Source organism: Phocoena sinus, chromosome 12 (genome assembly GCF_008692025.1).
Source record: "Phocoena sinus isolate mPhoSin1 chromosome 12, mPhoSin1.pri, whole genome shotgun sequence".
Lineage (NCBI taxonomy): Eukaryota > Metazoa > Chordata > Mammalia > Artiodactyla > Phocoenidae > Phocoena > Phocoena sinus.
Window position 1 is genome coordinate 69,668,908 of NC_045774.1, and position 24,594 is coordinate 69,693,501.

Below are 24,594 nucleotides of genomic sequence, written 5' to 3' on the forward strand. Positions count from 1 at the left end.
TGCTGCCCCATCTGAGAGCTTGGCTGCAATCTCAGGAGAGATCTCGATTCAGATCCACCCAACTAAGATGTTTGCAGATTTCTGACCCTCAGAAACTCTGTGAGGTAAGAAATGTTTGTTGTTTCAAGCTGCAAAGTTTGGGGTAATTGGTTACACAGATAATTAGTGCACTGAACCAAGACACTGGTGTGAAGGTCAGGGGAGAGGTCAGTTCTGGAACAGATTTCAAGTGAAACTATGAGAGAGGATGAGTTTTGAATGCTTTGTGCCGAGACCAGAGCTTCCAACCCTATTTCTGGGACCCCATCCAGAATGTCTCTATCTCAAAGGATATAGATAATTTTCCAAATAAAATTAACTAAAAAAAAAAAAAATACAGTATTTGGGGGGTAGGGAGAGGGGGCCACATACTCAATAACGATTGTGTTGTCTCAGTTCTCTGAACTTCAGACATCACCCTCTGTGCTGATTTCCGCCATCTCTACCGTCATGCAATATTTTATGGTGGTCTGTTCATCTGGCAATTTTCAGGTATATACAAATTCTTTATATCCCACTCTTCCTCTTCTTTATCTTTCTCCTTTTTTTCCCCCTGAAACCCAGCTTTAGTGTTTTACAGAGTGATGCAAGTTAAAACAACTCCCTATGGAATCTGCTCAGGCATAGAGAGAAATGAACTGGGGGGAGCCCTGACACCCTATTCCCCTTTGGCCCCTGAATCCCAGACAGTACATTTTTCCTGGAGGTGTGAGTATAGGAAATAGGTGGGTGTGGGGAAGGGCTGGTGGGTAGTGGCTGATTCATGCTGCCTCTCCAGGCTGGAGAGTTAGGATCGGTGGTGAGGGGCAGTCTCCCACCATCTGCACAGCGACTGGGACTCAATCGGCCCAGGTGAGGCTTAGGCAGTATTTAGACGCTGAGCTGAGACAGAATCCTTCCACCCTCCAGTTCAGCTAGAGGTCGGGGGTGGGGAATGGCTGGGTATGTGGTGAGAGGGCATCAGGATAATGTTTGTGACAAGGTCTCCCTCTTGCCCCTTAAACATACTTGCCGTTGAACTGCAGCCAAGATTTTGGACCAGGACAGCCGGCACTGCTGGCTTCTCCTTCTTGAAGGATTCCTGGGGCTCCTCTGAGCCACACTGAAAGCATCGTGCAAAGGAAATCCTTTTTCCTTAATAAAAGCGGCTGTGATTCCCTCCCACCAATTTCTTCACCGTCTCTAAAGCTGCACATGGCCATTTATACAGACACAGAGGGAAAATACAGTTTTCTGAATGTAGCACCCTTACCTCTTACAGCAAAATAGCCAAGCCCTTTAGGATAGAGATGCTTTGGGCAAACCCATATCACATCTAATGTCTCCTAAGATTTCTGCAAAATTAGGGTAGGAAATCGTTTGGGCTTCATTTTTCTCTCTCCTACTGCACTATAAATCTAACCAAACCACTCTATCAATACAATTGCTTCTTTTTTGATTTTTGCACAAAACCGATTTCTCCTTTCATTGAGAGCCCATAACTGAAAGCTTTCTGAAATGGATGTGGGAGGAGACATGTGCAAAACAAAAGGAAATGGGAAAACGTTAAACAAATTACTTTTCCCCTGTGAGATTTTCCTCCTTTTCTCTGCAGCGTTATTTGCCTTCTCTGTTGACATTTCAGACTAGAGGAAGATTATGCATAATTGGAGCAGCAGTTTCTTTATCTCTAACCCTCTGAGGGTTCCAGGGACAGAGGTTGTTAGCCTGGGAAACAGGATGTTTGCGTTACTGATTAGGCCACGCTGCTTTGACCGAAATAGTAGAGAATATTCTTGGTGGATTTGCCTGTGTCAAGTCGGCCTGCTTCTTGTCCATCACTTCTGGGGTGAGTTAGCTGCCGCCGCGTGTGTTAGACATCACGTCTCAGGTTGTTCTTTCAGGCTGTCAGTCATCTTACCTGCTGCTGCTGATTAAAAACCTTATCTCAACCGAGAAACTGCTACCTGCATTTGTGTCTGTGACCACGGGATAGCTGTTCGGTGCCTTGGGCTATCTTTATCTCAGATTCCTGGTGCTGGGGGTTCCAGCTGTTTGTGGGAAGTAGAGGCTCACAGAGCTGAACAAATGACTTTACCATTTTCAATTTAGTTGTGCTGCAGGGGCAGCTGAAGATGACACCACACCATATTGCTTCCTTAACTACATTGCTGGCTTACTAAACAATGCTGCACAGTCCTGGTTTGTAAGCTTTGGTATGTAAAATGCAAATTTCTCAGCTCAGCTGACAGTGATTTTGATCCAGTGGGACCCAAGAATCTGTCTTTAAACAAACAGCCTGATAAATCTGATTTAGATGGAACACGGGACAGACTACAAGAAACAGAGCTACACAACATTAAAGAGTCGAGTGGAGGTTAGGAAATCCGAGTTCCGTTTTCGTTATCTCATGACGAGTCAAAAAGAATGTTGAGGGAGAGTCCCAATACTTCTATTTATAGTGACCAGAGTGTTAGCAATTTAAGGATATGATTTATGTCTAATTTCTCTCTCTTTTTTGATGTTAACTAAATTCACTGTGGTAATCATTTTTTAAAAATTGAAGTATGGTTGCTTTACAGTATTGTGCAGAAACAGACTCAGAGACATAGAAAACAAACCTATGGTTCCCACAGGGGAAAGCGGCAGGGGAAGGGATAAATTTGGAGTTTGGGATTAACAGATACAAACTACTATATAAAAAGTAGATAAACCACAAGGATGTACTGTATAATACAGGAAACTATATTCAATATCTTGTAATAACCTATAATGAAAAAGAATATGAAAAAGAATACATATATATAAAACTGAATCACTTTGCTGTACACCTGAAACTAACACAGCATTGTAAATCAAATATACCTCAATAATTTCTCTTTGGTGTTGCACTTTGATTGATACACTTGATAGACACTAAATAATTAAATCTAATACTTAATGATCTTAACAAATTTAAAACATTTATTATTATTTGTTGAACATTTTTTTATTAATATAATCATAATAGAGAACCCAAAACTAGACCACAAAATATGTAGGAATTTAGGAGCATTTCAGATTAGTCGAGACAAAAAGGATTGATTAATCCCTACCTGGTATTAACTGGCTTGTCGTTTAGATTTAAAAAGAGGCCGATTTCTACTTCACTCATCAACCCCAGATAAATTGCAGATGAATTAAAGATCTAAATTGAAAATAAATAAAGCTGTATACACCCTAGAATAAAATACAAATACTTCTTTTTAGTACCATTGGCATGACATAAAACCAACAAGTCAAAAAGTTAAAGATAGATATATTTGACTACCTAAGAATTATTGTATGGTAAAAAATATCATAAAAGAGTCAAAAGTTAAGCTTAAAATTAAAGATAACATTAACAACTTGAGAAATATTTTTGAAGAGGCAGTTATGGACAAATAATCCATAAATGACCTATAATTTATGAAGTGATGTCCAACTTTGCTCAGAATTATATAAATGCAAATGAAAATAAGATACTCTATTTCACCTGTTTCACAAAAATTAACTTATCTCATGACGTCAGTTTTGGGGGGTGTGGAGAAGAGGGCTTGAACAATCTCTATACAAGTTTAAAATATTCATAATCTGATCCAGCAATTCTACTTCTAAAAGCGTATCCTAGAAGTATAATTGTACACGTAACCAGAACAAGGATGATAATTAGAGCACTGTTTGTAATAGTAGGAAAAACCTGGATATAATCCAAATAATCATTAATAGAGGGCTGGTTAAGTAATTAATGATTCATAATACTTTGTACTTTTTTTTCCTTTTTTTTCTGCATTTGATGAGATTCATTCTGGTTTGTCCAACAGATCACATAAACAAGTTTTTTTTTTTTAACTTTAATCAAGGAATTCCACTTTCATCAGCAAAAGGCGGACTATGCTGTCAAATACAGCCAAGATTGTAAGCATACAAATGGCATTAAGTCTACTGGATCTTAAATTATTCACCAGTATCCACAAGAAAAAGGCAAACCTTTGCCCTCCTGAAAAGGTATATCACTTTTTAGGAAACTGGTAGCGCTTCTGAAAGCCTCAGCATGCTAATAGTCCTTGCAGGTGTACTTTACACTATCTGTGCTGACTCAGCTAGGAGCCAACAGGCTGGATGTCGGCAGGTAAAACACATCCCCGCAGACCTGTTACTGTTCATGATGTCATTTGGAAATCTCAAATCGCAACCCCAAAGGCTCCTTCTGTTCCATTCATGCATTATACGTACACATATGAAGAGTTTTCCTACCAGTAGCATTTAAAATAAGCATAGCACAGGGATATCAGCTCGGTGCTTTGTGACCGCCTGGAGGGGTGGGATAGAGAGGGTGGGAGGGAGGGAGACGCAAGAGGGAAGAGATATGGGAACATATGTATATGTATAACTGACTCACTTTGTTATAAAGCAGAAACTAACACACCATTGTAAAGCAATTATACCCCAATAAAGATGTTAAAAAAAAGAATAAAATAAAATAAGCACACTTAATAACTGCAAGTCACATGTAACATAGAATATTCAAATGTTTAGTTTTTAACTGTGTGTGACAAAGCTAAGACAGCCTACCATTCCAATAAAAAAGGCGGGGAGTGGGAGGGACAGGTTTAACACACCATTAATTTATGCTACTGAGTTTTTCTAGCGAAAGACAGCAAAGCCAATACAAAATTTAAGGACAGAGGAAAAGTCAGATTTCAGCCTCTGGCATCTCTCTAAAGGCAAACCTTGTGCTTCCGTGCCCTGCCATCGGAAAGCTTACCTCCTTCCCAGCCAGACACCTTCTAGCTGAGAATACAACAGTCATTAAGAATCTCTGTCCCTGACAAGCCCACACCTGGAACATGCATCATGCCTACCTGGCAATACAGGGGCCATGAAAAGCGAGAAAAAAGCATGCCTTACGAGAGAGACTGTTGAAAAGGAGCCCCCTGCCCCAGTCTCCCAAAAAAGTACTGATCACATTAACTACATCCAAGGAACCAGAGGGAAATAACTGAGGATCGCAGAGAACCTACTCGAGCTCAGAGTAAGAAGCATGCAACCTTCCTCAAATCACATGCGCTTCACTCAAACTTTTTCCCTCACACAGGTCTTCTCTGCTAATAGGACTGGTCTTCAGCATCTCTCTGAGTTCCTCTCTCTTATCTGAGTTGCTCAAGCTAGCCTTAGTCTTTCCCAACAGGATCCAGTTGGAAAATATAAAGCCTTTGGAATGCAGCCGCACAGGAAATAAGGCATATACAGAAACAGGAGATTTAGGAGAAGCCCTCCTGGAGGGCCTCCTGGAGATTTAGAGACAAAAGTGCCAGACTGCCACCAGCAGCAGGATGCCCAGCAGAGCTGTTTTCCCTGATATACTCGTCCCATCACTTTTGTTACACAGGTTCTCCTGGCAGCAGCGGTACTGAAGCTCCTTCTCCCCTAAGGCTTTTGCAATGGCTTCGAAACTGCAGCGGTTAAACATCCAACACTGGTAGTAAGTTTTTGGTGGCATGGCTTTAACGATGAAACAAGTATCTTGATTATGTGAACAACTGACGACCGTAGTGCAGCCATTAGCTGGGTTAATACAGCTGTAGCACTCCAGGCTGTGACCTACATGGCAGAGGACAGCCAGGATGAACAGGAACCCAAGCAGGGCGAACCTTCCTTTGCTTCCCATTGTGACCAGCTACAGATTCTTATGGCTCCTGTCATCCGCTTCAGTGTGGCTACTCCTGCTACTGTACTATTTCAAAAGTATGGCTAGATCTGCATAATATATGGATACGGAAAAAACCACCAAGATACACTGTTAGATTTAAAAAGAAGAAGGAAGGTAGGACACTAAACAATGTGTATATTATGTTTCTGTTTGTATATAGCAAAACCCCAGAAAATGTGTTTATATACACAGATAATTTCTGGAAACATTAAGAAATTGTTAAAAATGGATACCTTTGAGAATGGGAGCGAGGATTTTGGGGTAGGAGGAAGACCTACTTTTCATTGGAAATACTCTTGTATTGCTTCAAAACTTAAAATCACGTAATATATCTTTGGAATTATATTTGGAATTTGGAATTATATGAAGCAAAAGCTACTTGAAAAAGCAAGCATTTTACATACCTCAGCTGTTCTTCTGATTACAGCATAATGTTTGTGATAATCATACTTTGCTATCAGAAAGATCAAATTATGTTTTATAAAACAAATCAACTAATCATATGAAACATTTACAAAGGTGGTTATGTTGAAAAAGAATTCAGTATGTAAATGACAAAACGTCATTAGGAAAAATCCATGCATTTAGCATAGCTGGTATGTACTTCACTGTGTCATACCGCTATGCAAAGATGTTCCTGACACCTCCTCTGTACCATGACATGCTTTCAGGACTTTGCCTAGTAAAGGTGGCTATTTGGCTTGTCATCCTGAAACCGTGTAACTCCGACTGGGACTTGAACCCACACACTGGGACTTGAACCCATGTTCTTTTAACTGAGATCACACACCTGGTCTCAGGACTTAATGAAGCTCAGGTTCTTGATGTCTCATCGCAGAAGAAATTCAGTGAGAGACAAAGTGATAGGTAAGAAGTGGATTTATTTAGAGAGAAACACACTCCACAGACAGAGTGTGTGCCATCTCAGAAGGCAAGAGCAGCCCCAGGGTATGGGGTTGTCAGTTTTTATAGGGATAGGTAATTTCACAGGCTACTAAGTGGGAGGAGTATTCCAACTATTTTGGGGAAGGGGTGGGGATTTCGAGGAATTGGGTCACCACCCACTCTTTGACCTTATGGTCAGACTTGGAACTGTCATGGCTCCTGTGGGTGTGTCATTTAGCTTGCTGATGTGTTACAATGAACATATACTGAGGCTCAAGGTCTAGTGGAAGTCGACTCAGCCGTCTGCCATCTTGCACATACTTGGTTCTAACCAGTTTATGTTGTGTCCTCAAACTAAGTCATTCTTTTTTTTTTTTTTTTTGCGGTATGCAGGCCTCTCACTGTTGTGGCCTCTCCCGCTGCGGAGCACAGGCTCCGGACGCGCAGGCTCAGTGGCCATGGCTCACGGGCCTAGCCGCTCCGCAGCACGTGGGATCTTCCCAGACCGGGGCATGAACCCGTGTCCCCTGCATCGGCAGGCAGACTCTCAACCACTGCGCCACCAGGGAAGCCCTAGGTCATTCTTTTAAGGGTGGTGCCCCGCCCCCTTCCCTCCTGCTTCAATCGTGTAAGCAGATAAGTTATGGAGTCCCCAGAGAAAGAGAACCAGGAATGGCTTTCTTGACATAAGAGAAGCCATTTTGGCCTAAGCCGTTGTGCGATCTCAGGTGGGCAGGGTCAGGATGTTTCCCTGTGAGCTGAACAAAGGCACTTTAGTTTAACATTCAGGCAGAGTGTCAGCCTTCCCCAAGGCATGCCATTATGTATGCTTATAGCTATAGAGAGTATCCTTTTGGTGATTATAGTAACAAAAGCAACGGAAAACAAAGGTTAAAGTAAAAGAAACAGATCCAACATGGGGTCACACTTTGTTCTTCTCCGTTACAAAAGGTCAAAAGGAGAGAGGAGACACCAGTCCATTGTCCTACCAACCGCCTAGAATCCTTCTTGCTGAAATCAATCTTGAGCCATGCGTGTGCCATCAGGAAGGACCTTGAGTCAGAGTGATTGGCCAGAGACAACCTCGAACTAACCCCATTACCATAAAACCTGAGTCTGCGAGCCACGTGGCAGAGCAGTTCTCATGGTCTCCCTTACCCTGCTGCTCTCTGCCTGGGTGCCCCTTCCCAGGAAAGTCTCTTGCTTGTCAGCATGTGTGTCTCCTGGGACAATTCACTTTTGAGTGTTAGACAAGTGCTCACTCTTGGGCCCTGGAAGGGGTCCCTCTTCCTTCAACGAATGGAGTCTTGAACTATTTTAGGATCACAACCCTAAAAGCAGGATAGACGCAGCCACAGCCATAGCCTGAAGTGCTTGGTGGGTTTTAGGAAGACAATGTACTGGGAATCTTGGAGCTAAACATTCCTCAGCTGGCAAGCCATAACATATGTAATTTCTGTTTAAGAAGAAACTGAGTTTTACAAAAATGAAATGAGGGGGGAAAGGCACAAATATTGAGAACCAATCAGTCCTTCTCAGCATTGCCTCATGCCTTCTCCATGCATCCTTATTAAAGCCAGATGCACATTTAATTTTAGAAAAGTCTAAATAGGTGTATGTTTTATTTTTCTGTTTTCTACTGGAGTAATGTTGTAAGCTTAGAAATGCTCTATATCTAGCATCTGAAATTTACAGCTCTTCTGTTTTAAGTAAACATCAGGTACTTAGCTAATTAAATGTAATGCTTGTAGGATCCTGTTTATAGGAAAGTGTCAACTTTCAGGATGTTGTGTATAAGTCTTGATAAAATTATGTAGAAAATAACAGCGTACTCTTGTTTCATAGGCTGACCTTGCAGTCAACACCACCTGGAAATGGCTCAAAACAAAAAATGATGGAAGGGCTGAAACGAGATAAGATCAAATTGATGTCATGGTAATTACACAAAGTACCATTCAATCATTGGATGGAATTTACTGTTGATCCCTGGACTTAGATGCAGGTGGGAACATGCAGTTTTTATTACTCTGCTGTTATATAAGACAGGTGCGGACTTTATTAAGAGCAGTTACTGAGAAATCACAAGACGAAGCTAAAATCCCTCTTCAGATCCACAGTCAACTGCCCTGACCACATCCTGCAAAAAATCCAGAGGAAGGTAATATGAATGAAATAATTTGGGGGATTTTAATTGAGGAGTAAAATATTTGAGAATACAAGGGAGCTGGTTGTGCATAAACCTTAGTAAGAAGACAGGCATTTACACAGTCTCTTTTCAGCACTCATGATTGAATTGGGAGGAAGTCTGCAAAATTGTGGTCTGTGATCACAGGCTAAGATGTTATCTAACTGAAGCCAGAAACCAACTGTCTCCTGCTGTGATGTGTGAGTGCCTGTCAGTAACTAAAAAGTTTTCTCAAGAAATATTGGATGTCATTTGAAAGGCATTCTTTGGAGTGGCTTCCAGGGGTCAGGAAGAGGAGGGAGGAGACATGTAAGTTACTGATATTGTTTTGTCATCAGTTTTTAAATGACACATAACTACATCTTCAAACTGGTCAATGGTAAAGCAGCTCACCTGTTCAGCGGAATGACCATAGCTTCTGATATTTTTTGAATAGACCCTCTTGGGTAGACTTGAATTGTAACACTGAAATGTCTTGAACAACATTGTTTCCTTTTTCTTCTTTCATAGAATGCCACAAAAATAAGAGTCGGTAGTATTTCTCACTATTACTGATGGACCTTGCAATTCTACATCACTTGGCTAAGTCTAATTGGTTTGTTCCACAGAGAGTTTCTAGAAATGTTTGCTAACTTTAGTTATATTTGCATCAGTGCTGCTTGGAATGGCAGCTGGTTAGGAAATTAGGACTAGAAAATAAAAGTGCTCCTTTGTCTCTCCTTATTAATGTTGAGGATACAAGATTTGGGTACATGGAAGAATTATGAACTGACACTACGTGGGTCCTCAGGAATACTGAAGCTCCATTTCACTTTCATGGGAACTATTGTTTCCTAAGCTCTACAATCTTCTCCTCAATCAAAAAAGATGTTTTATATTAGAACAGAGGAATATTCTTAAGTTTCTGAAGATATCTTTTAAATAATTACTTAACATCAACTCAATTATTCAAAATATTGGTCACCCAAATTGATTGTAATACTTTGCTATAGTTTTGAATTATTTGTAAATGATAAGAATAACCACCATTTATGAAAAGTTTATGTGTCTTCATTTCATTTCTTTAACTTTGGTTTTGGTTTCTTTTCTTTCTTTTTTTTTTTTTTGCAGTAACAGAGTCGTTGAAATTTTGAGTCATATTTCTCACCGTTTCTTGCTGAAAAAGGTAGCATGTGAAGTGTTAGGAAAGCAATTTATTATATTCCAGAACAGTTTCTCAGTTTCCTTGTACATTTCTCAAATTTACATGAAAACTCAAAGTAAGAGCTAGGAAACAGAAATAGTAAAATTAGAACGTAATATGTGCATTTTGTTCAAAAGTAGATCAAGATAATCAGCTTTCACAAAGAGAAAATGTACAGGAATCAGCTGATATTTCCATTGAGAACAGCATGACCTATAGCACCATACTTCCATTTTTATAGCTTGTGAATCCCAGAGTAGTTTGCTATCAACTTATGATCCTTGCAAATTCTGGTTTTGGTGTGTAACATTTCAGCATTCCCCATCATAATGTTGCACAAAATAATCCAGTAATTTCTTGATTCATCAGACTCAGAGATGACATTATAGAAATGCTCTAGCATCCGCTGTGCACTGGGGTAGGAGGAGGAGAGAGAGAAGAGGGCGCTTAGGCCACAGCGGGAGCAGAATCAAGGGCAATATTATGAATTGAATTTGAAAAGACAACAGTAACATCATGATCCATGCTTAAATCAACACCCTAAAGAGAATGGATTAACTGTGTGTTTCTAGGCTATAAAGGTAGTATAGGTGAAAGGGTACTATCTTAGGATCAGACCACTTTCCAGTTGACTTTGGCAAATCCTTTTACCTCTCTCAAGTGTAGTTTTCTAGTCTACGAGATAGGTGACATAGTAGTGCTTTCCCCAAAGAAGTGTAAAGAGAATCAAACAAGGGAAATGGATATGAAAGCCAATGCTTGGCCCCCGCCAGTCACTCCGCGCCAATCAGACACTAGTCCTCATGCCTTGGTCAGGTGTAAAGTGCCTCTTTATATGAATGAAATGTCTTTCTTAAGGCTGTTCTGAAGAAGGTGAAGTCAGATAAATATGCAAAATAAAAAATTACACGAGCAAGTTATATTTGAGCTGGTATAACATAATATTACTCTAAAAAAAAAAAGATGTCAGCATTCTATTTAGGGATATACCACCTGGAAAATAAAAACATTTAAGAAGTTCATTGTGAAATATAAAGTTTTGAAGGCAGTGTAGTAAAATGCGGTTCAGATCTTGGAGTTGTAAAGAGACATTCTAAAATCTTAGGTCTGGGCTTCCCTGGTGGCGCAGTGGTTGGGTGTTCGCCTGCCGATGCAGGGAACAGGGGTCCGTGCCCCGGTCCGGGAGGATCCCATATGCCGCGGAGTGGCTGAGCCCGTGAGCCATGGCCGCTGAGCCTGCGCGTCCGGAGCCTGTGCCCCGCAATGGGAGAGCCCGCAGAAGTGAGAGGCCCGCGTACGGAAAAAAAAAAAAAAAAAAAAAGATAAAATCTTAGGTCTGCCAGTGGTGAATTTTGTGACTTTGTATAGGTTACTTCGCCTCTGGAATTCTTTTATCTGCCAAAATGAGAAGAATACCTCACAGGGTTGTCATGAGTATTGAATATATTTATGTGTTCAAGGTGCTCAAAAGAATACCTAGCACACACAAGTGCTCAATTAATGGTTGGTATTCTTTTTAATGTAGAAGTTATTATTACCAAATTCAGTATGGCAGATACTGTGGGCAATGCTAACTCGGAATTTTTTTTCACACTTTGTTAGATTTTCCCTAATAGATTAACTGAATCTGTGTTATATAAATCACACCCCACAGAGGAAAAGTACCGGAAGAAAGTGGAGAGACAAGACCAGCGTCCCATATCTCAAACCCTGGAGGAGAAATTTTTGTTATAAGAGACAGTGGTTGTTCCAGTTATCTATTACTGTGCATCAAAGTACTGAAAAGCTTAGTGGGTAAAACAAGAAGTTATAATTATCTCTCAAGGCCCTGCAGGTGGACTGGGCTCAACTGGGCCATTCTTAACTTGGATTTCTCATGCATTTGTGATCAGATATTGGCTGGGGCTGGAGTCATCTGAAGGCTCGACTGGGCTGGTCATCCAAATGGCTTCTTCATTCATTATTTCTCGGCCTCTTTCTCTTTCTCTGTGTGGCATCTCGTTCTCCAGGGCCAGTCCACGTGGCTTATAGCCTTCTTACTGTGTGGTGGTCTCAGACTAGTAGCACTTCTTACACAGCAACTGGCTTCTAAGACACAGGAAGCAGAAACTGCCAGGTCAGTGCAGGGCTACTCCCACGACTGGCCCCAGTGTTGTATTGGTGTGAGGGACACTCTCGTGACTGCCTTATTCTATTGGTGTAAGTAGTCATAGGGCCCGCCTAGATCAACGGGATACAAAGACAGACACACCACTTTTCCATATGGAAGTGGCAAGGTCATACTGCAGAGTGAATGTAGGCTGAGAATATTTTTGTGGCCATCTTTGGGAAGTACACCTGCCATATCAGAGAAAACAGGGGCAATAAACAATAAGGGGCTTCTCTTTGCAGTTCTGCTCTGTTTATTTTTTTTTAACTATTATTTATTTTTATTTTTGGCTGCACCGCACAGCATGTGGGATCTTAGTTCCCCAACCAGGGATCGAACCCGTGGGCCCTGCAGTAGAAACGTGGAGTCCCAACCACTGGACCTCTAGGGAATTCCCTGCTTTGTTTTTATCACAGAAAAAAATGCTATAATGTGAGGTGCTGGGGTTGAGAAATCTACAAACCCAGCCTGTCCATTCTATTATTGAGAGACTTTAAGGTAAATTAAATGTTTCCATAATCTAGTGCTTTTAAATGGAAATGATACTTGGTGTGTCAAAAGACTGCACGAAAACAGCTCAAATAAAAAACAAAATGTAATGCACAAATTTTTAAAGTTACAAGAATGATTCTTATATTGCTATAATAATGCTCTGTATAAAACTTTTCTGGCCTTTGGATGTTTTACTTTTCTGAGTGATAAGTTGACACTACTTAATGTTTTGTTCCTGATAGCAATTTATTACTGCAATAATGTTAATTTTAAAAATTGGGTATTTTTAAACTACAGATATTTGAATTTCTCATTTAAAACAATATTTTATGGTACATAGAGTTTGTCCTATCAAAATTTCTTGTTGATTTAGTTTGCAGACAATTTAAAAAATGCTGATGTGCTAGAAAAACCAGAAGGGTAATGGAAGAACTAAGATTTTAATTACATAATTATGTTAACATTGTAAAGTGCCTTAAAATAACAATTAAAGTAGAAAGTGTACATCTTATTTTAAGCCCCTTAAATTTAGTCAGTTAAGAAGCTTCTCAAAATATGATTGTTACAAGAATCGTCATAAAGGAATTGAAATTTTTATAATCCTATGAGCACTTCAATTTCCTTCTAAATACTGCCTGCTCTTTTTCTTTTTAAAAAATAAATATTTAAAGGTCATCTTTTGTTCTGTTTGTTTTTATGGAAACCCCTGGGGTTTTTTGTTTGTTTGTTTGCAAAGTATACCTGTACAAGTTGTACTTTATACGTCTTTTGCCTCTAAGACCCCCTTTTTTCACTCTTTCTCTTCATTTCATCTGGAAAATTAAGTCGGCTCCCTTTTAGAATTTTGCGAAGCCAAAAAATACTGTTAAGTAATTGATAAACAGAAATCCCACCCCAGATACAGCTGCTGAACTGTGTGACGTCACTTATTTTCCTCTGGACACTGGGACACTTTGGGGATACACTATTTGCAACCCCTGTGATTAGGCTGGGGAAGTTATGAGGACTGCTGAATACACAAAGCTCCTGTACAAATGTTAAAACAGTAAAATATATATTTACTACTGTCGTGTTTCTCTTCCCCATGAAATATGTGTTCTTTATTCTCATTAGTTTTTCACCTCTCCATTTTCCTGTCCCCAGCCTATCAAATGTTTCAACATCTACGAATGCTTTTACTACAGCATTCATTGCTCTCACTCACAGTCTTGCCTTTGTATCTGGGTCAGAGAGCAGGAAACTTATTCATATTTGTGTCACCCATACTTGGCACAGTGCCTGGCACGTAGCAGGTACTTATTCAAAGTCTTTCAATCTTTCAAATGTTCAATTTGGACCTTAAATTTTGCACTTTACAATGTTGAACTGTCAAATCATCCAAAACTCATCTTTTCATAAAATAGAGAAAGCATTAATTATCTATATCAAAGAATGAATGAGGGGATTTGAGACAGATCATGGGAGTAGTAACCGTTTCTCTCTCAGCCATCCTTCGACAATCAGTGAATGCAATACTGGGTCTCAAGGTCACTCTAGTGCCTAGGAGCAATATTTGAATGTCTACTTCGAAGAACTGAGAACTTGGAGGATTTCTGAGCTTGGGGGCTGGAGCATGGGATCACAGAAGACATTCACTGCTCCACCTGGGATTCAGAATATGTTACAAGAACAGGGTAAAAACCCACTTGCTGCAACTAGAGGACATGAAGAAAGAAAACTAGTAGCCAAGGCTACTCCAAGTTGAGTTTCCTGATCACTGACCCCAGACTCTTTAAATTCGTCCAGCAGGAGACATCAGTGGCCACTCGGTGGGACGTGGAGGTGAGCCTGTTCGGGGACTGGCTCCATGGGACTTGGTGGGATGAAGGATGAAGGGTGCTGAACGTCCACTTACCCTTGCGATGCTCCACCTTCGTATCTCTCATCCAGGCTGAACTATTGCTATTCGCTGGACCAGGCAAGATGCTAAAACTTACAGGCCTCTCCTCTGTTCAACAAACAATTCTTACATACCTATCTCATGCCAGGCAGTGTGCTGGGGATTAAAGTCTTTGCTTTCAAGGGTCCTTTTCATTAGTGATCCTTCACTGAAGGCTGCCTACTTTTCTTCTTCTTGGTAGTTTGGGGCTGGGCTAGATGGGGCTAATGAAGTGAAACCTTAGGTTAACTCTCTAGAGATCAGTTAGATTTAATCTGTTTTGTTAACAAAGAATTATGCCTCTACCCTAGCCAGTCATCTCAAAAATGTGCTATGAGTCAGTTGGGCTTCCTGGTGTGGAGAGTATGGGTGAGTCACCCCATCTACCACCACAATTAGAAAAATCGAAAACCTTACTCTTTGGCAGTGGGGGAGCAACGGCAGCATCTTTGCAGGTGAATGAAGACCAGGATGTCACATTGTACCAAACACTTGTCTTCTTGGAACAATCTTGTATATATATATATATATATATATACACATATATGTATATTTGTGTACATACATGCATGTACACATATATACATACATCCATATATGTGTGTGTATGTATATTTAATTTGCCTTGAAGCCTTTCAGTAATAGGATTGACAGGTTGGGATGATAGATTTCTTAGTCCTGGCACCTTACCTTATAAACACTTTTTTTCTGTGATAAAAACAGAACAGAGGAGCTGCAAAGAGAAGCCCCCTTATTGTTCATTGTCCCGAAGTTTTCACTGCTATGGCAGGTGTACTTTTCAAAACGGGCCAGAAAAAAAATCTCAGTCTAAATTCATTCTGCAGTATGACTTCCCACTCCCACATCAAAACGTAGTGTCTATCTTTGTACACTGTTTGATAGATGGGGTTGGTGTGTATGTGTATGGTACTTGGTGTGTCAAGATATGTAGAGAGAGATATATATAGATATATACTGATGTCCATATGTGTGTGTGTATGGTACACTGCTATTTACCTATTATATAAATCATTTAATACATGAATTATATATTAATGTATATAATCACAATAAATAATACGCAAACATATTAAATAATAATAGTAAATTTAACATTATAAATCAACTATGCTTCTATGAAAAATAAAAAAATAATAGTAAATCATGGCAATAATATTCTTTAATACTTTTAAGAATGCTATCTTTTCCTTACAGAGTCTTATTATATTAAGAACATAAATTTGCCCACATACCTAGTTTGATATAAAGTAACAGATACCCAGTTGAAACACTGAAGCTCTTATATATGCTTTTTATTAATGTTTTCTTTTGAATTCTTATGACTTTTATATCTTAGCATAAAATGGCTCTTACCTGTGGCATATTTAACACTTAGACATTCATGTATTAGCCAGCTACAAATTCTATAGCTAAGTGAGAATATGTCATCTCTAATGAATTTATTATCTGAAAATATTTTATTTTATTAAACACTTATTCTAAGTTGTCATTCAAGAGTTATCTTGTTTCTCAGTATGAATGACAGCTCTACATAAGCAACTTTTGATTGATACTGTTACTGTTCTAAAGTCCTGATGCAACACAACTGCATCTACTCTGTGCAAGACCTTGTGCTAGGATGGGGGTGGGTTAGAGGGGCACAGTTTCTACCCTTAAGAAGCTTTACATGGATGGAAAGACAAACAGGTATATAACTAGCTAGAGTTCAGGACAGACTGTGGAACTTCATCTAAGAATTATAAGCAAAGTGATGGATAAATGCAGTGGAGAGTTATTTATTCTCCCTTTGGGCTTGGATGAAACCTTCACAATGAAGCTGGTGGCTGGGCAGCTCCTTAAAAAACTCTGAGGTGGATGGCTGAGAAGGGGGAGAGAGGCCTTACAGGTCAAGTCGAGAATACACACATTTTCTTGGCCTCATTTTATTCTGATGGGGCAGGCGGCAGGAGGTGAGGGTGTGTTGAGTGGGTGTTGGAGGCGCACTGTAGGGCTGGATATATAGAGTCTGTGATGCCTGCAGTGTTCTCACTCGGAATACCAAGAGGCTGAGATTAGTACATCTGATTTAGATTGAGCATGTTTTGCAAAATAGCATAAATCCCAGCTGAACATAATTATTGTTCCTGCCCTGGGTCTTAATGTTTTTCTTCCATATTCCAAAACAGAAAGGCCAAAGGGTGATTAGGCTGATGAAAACATTTATTAAAATGTTTTCGGAAACACCTAGAATTTGAGGGTTAATCCCTTTCTGCTTGGTTAATCTCATCCCTTTTTAAAATAAAGACAAAGCCGTTTCTGTTATTGAAAGCTAAAGGAATGGTGACTTTGGTTCTGCTTTTTCAATCTTCTCTTCACTTTATCATAAAGCAAATCCTAAAATATGCATCCGTTTCATGCTCTCACTTTCTGCAATCTTGTTATAAATGCTTCTCTCTGAATTAATTCTGATATAATTGTTCACTGCATAATGCTGAATTTTCGTAATATATGAGCTGCAATATCAAAGCACAAAAATGATACTAATTTAAAAAGGAAACCAGTTTCAATTCTGAAATTTTCCTTGTGGCTTTGTATATCACTTAAGAAGTGGTTCTCAAATTTCAGCTCTTAGAATCTGTTTATGATCTTAAAGATTATCGAAGCGCTCAAAGAATATTTTTAGTGAATTTATATTTATCAATAGTTACTGATATAGAAATTATGTTGGAAAAAGTTTTAAAATATTTATTCTTTTTTTTTGGCCACATGGCTTGTGGGATCTTATTTCCCTGACCAGCGATTGAACCCAGGCCCTCAGCAGTGAAAGCACCAAGAACTGGACTGCCAGGGAATTCCCAGAAATATTTATTCCTTTAAAAACAACAATTACAAACCCATCACATGTTAACACAAATACAATATATTTATAAAAAATGACAATTTCCAAAACAAAAAAAGTCAGTGAGAAGAGTGGCATTGTTTTACCTTTTTGCAATTTTTTTTTTTTTTTTTTGGCCACATCCTGAGGCTTGTGGAGATCTTCAGTCCCCCAACCAGGGACTGAACCTGAGGTCATGGCAGTGAAAGCGTCAAGTCCCAACCACTGGACCACCAGGGAATTCCCTCTTTTTGAAAATTTAAAAAGTACTGGGCTAATAGAACACAGCTACATTCTCAGGTGCTTCTTTATTCAATCTGTTGCAATATCACATGTCATGTAGCCTCTAGAAAATTTGTCTGAACACTCATGAGGGGATGAGAGTGAAAAATCCAAACAGCATCTTAGTATTATTATGAAAATAATTTTGACCTCACAGACCCACTAAAAGTGTTTAGGGTCCCCAGATCTCACTTTGAGAGCCACTGACTTAGGACAATATTTATTCAGTGTTAATTATGGGTGAAGATAAATAAAACCCATAATTACTTGTGTATAAGTATATAAATCAGGTAGAAATAATGACGTACATATGTTTTAGCCTTACCTACACGTAAACAGTCTGTTTTCTGTATTATAAACTGTTGGTTCTACTGTCTGACAAATTATTCTTACAAGATACATGGGTTGATATAAACATCTAGAAAAACATGGTCTTATCATGTCAGTCTACATGAAAAATAACCACAGGTTTTGAATCACATGGAATTATAAATCTCATTCTGAAATTTTTTTAAAAGAAATTTTGGTTTTGATAAATTATAGATTTAGAGGAAGTTGCCCCGCACCACGGCCCAAAAAATGTACAGGCAAGTCCTGAGTATCCTTTAGCTAGTTCCCTCAATGACAATACCTTCCAAAACTATAGTACAAGGGGAAAACCAGGAAATTGACATTGGTACAACCCACAGAGTTTATTTGGATTTCACTAGTATTTTGTGTATGTGTGTGTTTCTGTGCAATTCCATCCCATGTTAGATTGTGACACTATCACAATCAAGATAAAGAACTGTTCCATCACCACAAGGCTCCCGGTTCTATCTTTGTATAGCCACATTTACTTACTCCCCTCAACTTCCTCCCCACATACTAACTCCTTGAAACTGCTAATGTAGCATCTCTATAATTCTATCAATTCAAGAGCGTTATATAAATGGAATCACACAGAATGCAACCTTCACTCAGCAGGATACCCTTGAGATCCATCCAAGTTGCATGCGTATCAATAACATGTTCCTATTTCTTGTTACATAGTATATAATCTGGTATTGGAAGTACCATTGTTTGCAGAGCCAATCATTCCTCTGCTGTTGGGCATTTGGACCATTTCCAGTTTGGGGCTATTATAAATAAAGATGCTATGACCCTTTATATACGTTTTAGTTGAACATAGTTTTCATTTCTCTGAGATAAATGCCCAAGTACAACTGCTGGGTTATATGGTAACTACATGTTCAGTTTTATAAGAAACTTCCAAACTATTTTCCAGAGGGCTGTACCGTTTTATATTTCCACCAGAAACGTCTGAATTATCCTGTTTCTCTGCATCCATTTGGTGTTATTTTTATGTTAGCTAGCTGATAGTTATATAATATCTCATTGTGGTTTTAATTTGCATGTCCCTAATGGTTGATGTAGAATACATTAAATGTGCTTACTTGCCATCTATATATCTTCTCCAGTGCAATGCCCATTTTTCAACTGGATTTTTTAAATTGAGTTTTGAGAGTTCTTTATATATTCCAGATACTAGTCCTCTGTTAGACATATGGCTTGCAAACATTTTCTCTAAGTCCGTATCTTGTATTTTCATCCTCTTTGAGGATTAACCCATAATTTGGATGAGGTCTAATTTATCATTTTTTCCTTTTATGTATTTCATTGTCAACTCTAAAAACTATTCACCTAGCCCCTGCCCACCCTTCCCAATTTTTTCCTAAAAATTTTATACTTTCACATTTTACAGTTAAGTCGATGATCCATTTTGAATTAATTTTCATATAAGGTATGAGATTTACATTAAGGTGTTTGTTTATATGTTTGTTTTGTTCTGTTTTTGTATTTATTTTGCCTATGGATGTCCAATTGTTATAGCAGCCATTATTGAAAAAGTTGAAATCCTCTGTTAAATTGCTTTGGCATCTTTGTCAAAAGCCAGCTGGGCATATTTTTTGGTTCTCTATTCTGTTCCACTGGTCTGTGTATCCCTCTGCTAATATCATGCTGTTTTATTATTGTAGTTATAGAATAAGACAACACTGGGAAGACTGGTTCCTCCCACTTTGTTTCTAAAATTGTTTTAGCTATTCTAGATCCTAGTCGTAAACTTCTCTGTGTCTACAAAAGCTGTGCTAGGATTTTGATAGGTATTTCATTAAACATAGAAATCAATTTGGAGAGAATTGATGTATTTACCATGTTGAGTCTTCCAATCCATGCACATGATATGTCTCTCTGTTTATTTAGGTCTTTAATTTACTTCATCAGTATTTTGTAATTTTCAGTGTACAAGTCCTGTCCATATTTTGTTAGATTTATACGTATTTTATTTTCTTTGGAGCGATTATAAATAGTATTGTGTTTTTAATTTGTTTCCACATTATTGTTTTTAGTATATAGAAATGTAGTTGATTTTTATGTGTTGTTTTTGTCATGCAATCTTGCTGAGCTCACTAATTAGTTCCAGAACATTTTTTGTAGGTTCCCTGTTTTGCTTTTTTTTTTTAATGTAGATGATCATATCATCTATAAATAGGGATAGTTTTACTTCTTCATTTTAAATTTGTGTGCCTTAATTTCTTTTTCTTGCCATATTGTGCTGGCCAGAATGTCCAGCACTATATTGAATAAGAGTGTGAGGTGGACATCCTTGCCATGTTCCTGATCTGAAGGGGAAAGCACTTGGTTTTTCACTATTAAGTGTGATGTTATCTGTAGGTTTTTGTAAATGCTCTTTATCAAGTTGAGAAAACCCTTTTGGTTCTTGTTTGATGAGAGTTTTTATCATGAAAGAGTACTAGATGCTTTCAAATGCTTTCCTGTGTTGATTGATATAATCATATGATTTTTCTTTATTCTTTTGATATAGTGGATTACAATTAAGTGATTTTCAAATATTGAATACTGTGAATTATTTTCAGTTGGTTGTGTTGAATAATTCTTCTTATACATTATGGGGTTCAATTTGCTATTATTTTGTTTTGGATTTTTGCATCTAATTTCATGAGATATACCAGTCTCTTGTTTTCTTTTTTTTGTTCCGTATTTGTCTGGTTTTGGTGTCAGGGTAATCCTGGCCTCATAAACTGAGTTGGGAACTGTTCCCTTCTCTTCTATTTTATGAAAGTGACTCTGTAAAATTGGTGTTAATTCTTTAAATGTTCTGAATTGTCTTCTCATTGGTAATTAATTCTCTGTCTCTGTTATCTTTCATGGTTTGAACATAAGCAGTTTAAAAATAGGGATAAAAATCTGTCCCTTTCACATATATACAATGGAATATTACTCAGCCATAAAAAGAAATGAAATTGAGTTATTTGTAGTGAGGTGGATGGACCTAGAGTCTGTCATACAGAGTGAAGTCAGAAAGAGAAAAACAAATAACGTATGTTAACGCATATATATGGAATCTAAAAAAAAACAAATGGTACTGATGAACCTAGTTGCAGGGCAGGAATAAAGATGTAGACATAGAGAATGGACTTGAGGACACGGGGTGGGAGGGGGAAGCTGGGGCAAAGTGAGAGTAGCATTGACATGTATACACTACTGAATGTAAAATAGTTAGTTAGTGGGAAGCAGCAGCATAGCACAGGGAGATCAGCTCGGTGCTTTGCGATGACCTAGAGGGGTGGGATAGGGAAGGTGGGAGGGAGGCTCAAGAGGGAGGGGATATGGGGACATATGTATGCATATGGCTGATTCACTTTGGTGTACAACAGAAACTAACACAGTACTGTGAAGCAATTATACTCCAATAAAGATCTATTAAAAATTTTTTGTCCCTTTTATCTTACATGAGATTTTTCTAGAACATGTAGGGATAAAACCCAGTTCTTAAATGCGGTGAGGTCAATGCCTGGATAAATGGTCAATCACTCAGCTGACCTTGCATAACCTGATCTCATGTACTCAGAATGCTTAGGTAAAGCTGTATCTACAGGTATAAATAAGTCAGGAAGTGGATTTAGGAGAACTTTGATTGATACTACCTGCTGTCTACTCTTGCCACATTGCTGGGGTAGCATTTACTTTGCACACTGATAACTAGCCTTACAGCCCAGCTACCGACAGTGAATAAAAAGCAGGAGAGATATTATCCTTTCTTTCTGTTTTCCCACCTGGGAATGTAGAGATGGGAAGGATGGGCTCAAATGTTGTATATTTTATATATCTTATATAAGCTTATCTATCTATCTATCTGTCTGTCTATGTATCCATCCATCCACCCACTCATATAGATATCCTTAGATATTATCTAGTTGAAATTTCATGTTTCATAAATAAGGACATTAAAGCTTCTTAACAGGATGTTAAGATTTTAAAAAGAGAACTTCTTGTTGTTATCATTATACCTGATTCTACTGGTTGATGTGAGAAGTAGGAAGAGTCAATTCTCTACCTCTTTCCAAAAGAGAAAGTGCTTTTTTTATACATGGCTTTAGAGTGTATTGGGAGCTGTAAACAGAGGGGTCAAGACACTGATGACTATTACTATTAATATTAAAATTACTGGTTGTTGTTATGCCTGTTAAGCCAATTTTATAGTAACTTTTTTCCCATGTCTGTTTTGCAGAAGAGCCATGGATTACTACAGAAAATATGCAGCTGTCATTCTGGCCACATTGTCTGTGTTTCTGCAAATTCTCTATTCCTTTCCTGATGGAGAGTTTACAATGCAGGGTGTGTGACCAAACTTGGGTTTGCAGTAACAAGAAAGCACACATTTCTAGATGTACATCAATAACTCCATTAATTACATTTCTACCTCCTTTTCAAATGTGATAAATCTTTGCTGTTGGATATCTATCTAGGCACTTTTAGACTGTGAAAATAAAATTAAACTAGGTTCCAAAAATGTACAGTGAAAATGATATCTTACATGTCCATTTAAATAGCAGCCTGTACATTTCCATCTGAAATAGATTCCTGATTATTCTTTATCTGAGTTTTACAAGCAGAAAGTGCTCCTTATTCAGTCTAGCTAGTTGACTTTTTTTCTGTTTTTTACATGTCTCCCAGAAGATTTGGGAGGATTTTAACATTGCCTTTGTAGATGAATTTTCAAATCAGTTAACAATTGAGAAAACAAAATGATTTTATGCAGTAAATTTGTTTTGCTGTACTTTCCGAAAAATCTCATATAGTAGCTGATATAATTCCATCTGCTATGAAATTGTGAGCTACTATTGGTGATGGTTTTTCTCTAGACAAGTGATAATATTTTAACCCCTGTTCCCAAGTGCAGATGCCTGATCTCATATCAGGCTGTGCCACTCACCATGCTTTCTTAATTCTGACACATGCTTTTCTTTGTCAGTATTTGGAGTTGCTATGGGGCAAAAACAATAGCAGATTCTAAATGGGAAAATATTTTGCCTCTGGGCAAAATCCTTCTTTTGGATGACATGGTGTTTTCATCTGTCAAGTTTTGCATTCCCTATAGACATACTATCAGCACTGGAATTGAGAAGTCATACTTAAAGAAAGAGAAACTATTGCTACTGAGATTTCCCATGCATATCTGCAAAAATCGTTTTCCCATGAAAATAACTGTAGTCGGTACAAATAGATATCGTGTCTGAAGATGAACATACAGCCCAAAAGTATTGGGTTGGCCGAAAGTTCGTCTGGGTTTTCCATGTTACAGAAGAACCCGATGAACTTTTGGGTCAACCCAATATTTATTTATTTATTTAATTTCTTTTGATTTCCAATAGATAAAAATATTTGCTGTCCCATAATAAGGAAAAATGTATAGTTTCTTTTAAAATTATTTTTGGATTATTTTACTCTTTGCCTTTTTTTCTTTCTTTTTTTCTGGTGATAGGCTGCCCAGAATGCAAGTTAAAGGAAAACAAATACTTCTCCAAGTTGGGTGCCCCAATCTATCAATGCATGGGCTGCTGCTTCTCCAGAGCATACCCCACTCCAGCGAGGTCCAAGAAGACAATGTTGGTCCCAAAGAACATCACCTCAGAAGCCACATGCTGTGTGGCCAAAGCATTTACCAAGGTGAGAACTGAAAGGGCCCCAGAAACTTTCTAACAGTTCAACCAGAGAAATGTCCTCAGAGCACATCCATGGGGTTTAATGCCAGAGGTATCTGATGACCCATGCTTTATTTGTAGAGTGAAGGGCTGCATTTGTCCCCTTTACTCAAAAGAGTCAGCAACCTTGTGGGCACAGGCTGGATTTATTCTGAATGAAGAGCATAGGGGTAGAGGTGATGAGGGGCAGGTTGGGAGAGAGTATAGAATACTTAGTGCAAACCTAAGCTTTCAGAGTGAAAATATCAGCTGAAAAGGAGAATATGCAAATATAGCAAGCATCTATTTAATTCAGCTGGCTAGAGTCCATTTTATTTAACAGTTTTCAGTTTTGCCCACCTATCTATCTATCTATATCTGTCGTCTTTTCCCCTTCCTCCTTAGGCTACAGTGATGGGAAATGCCAGAGTGGAGAATCACACTGAGTGCCACTGCAGTACTTGTTATTATCACAAATCTTAAAGAGTTTGCAAAGGGCCGTGTTGATGACTGCTGATTTCCTGGAGTGGAACATTAATTTGTTCAGTGTTTATGACTTTGCAAGATAAAACCCTCCTTTTCCTGACCGTACCATGTTTTACACGCTTTAAGAATATACTGCAGCTTTATTGCCTTTCTCTTTATCCTACAGTATAATTGGCAGTCTTGTTCTTTTCATTTGGAATGAAATACAGCATTTAGCATGACCATAAAAAGCTGGTTCCGCTAGAAATAAAGTCTTTTAAATCATCATTCTACCACTGAATTCTAATTTTTTCTGAAAAGTTTCAAGCCAGTTACTTTTTTTTTTTTACATCTTTATTGGAGTATAATTGCTTTACAATGG

The 24,594-nt window shown here is 38.4% G+C and overlaps 2 protein-coding genes across 2 annotated transcripts; one reads left to right on the forward strand and one right to left on the reverse strand.

Moving 5' to 3' along the window:
- Positions 1 to 5,335: 5,335 nt before the first annotated feature.
- LOC116763787 (CD59 glycoprotein-like) lies at positions 5,336 to 5,722 on the reverse strand. The gene has a single exon (XM_032651910.1). The coding sequence runs from the start codon at positions 5,705 to 5,707 to the stop codon at positions 5,336 to 5,338; it is 372 nt and encodes a 123-aa protein (XP_032507801.1). The 5' UTR covers positions 5,708 to 5,722.
- A 2,971-nt stretch (positions 5,723 to 8,693) lies between these two features.
- Positions 8,694 to 24,500, forward strand: CGA (glycoprotein hormones, alpha polypeptide). The gene is made up of 4 exons (XM_032651389.1): positions 8,694 to 8,792; positions 22,295 to 22,401; positions 23,549 to 23,733; positions 24,153 to 24,500. Exons 2-4 carry the CDS (start codon positions 22,302 to 22,304, stop codon positions 24,228 to 24,230), a joined length of 363 nt encoding a protein of 120 aa, XP_032507280.1. The 5' UTR covers positions 8,694 to 8,792; positions 22,295 to 22,301; the 3' UTR covers positions 24,231 to 24,500.
- Positions 24,501 to 24,594: the final 94 nt, after the last annotated feature.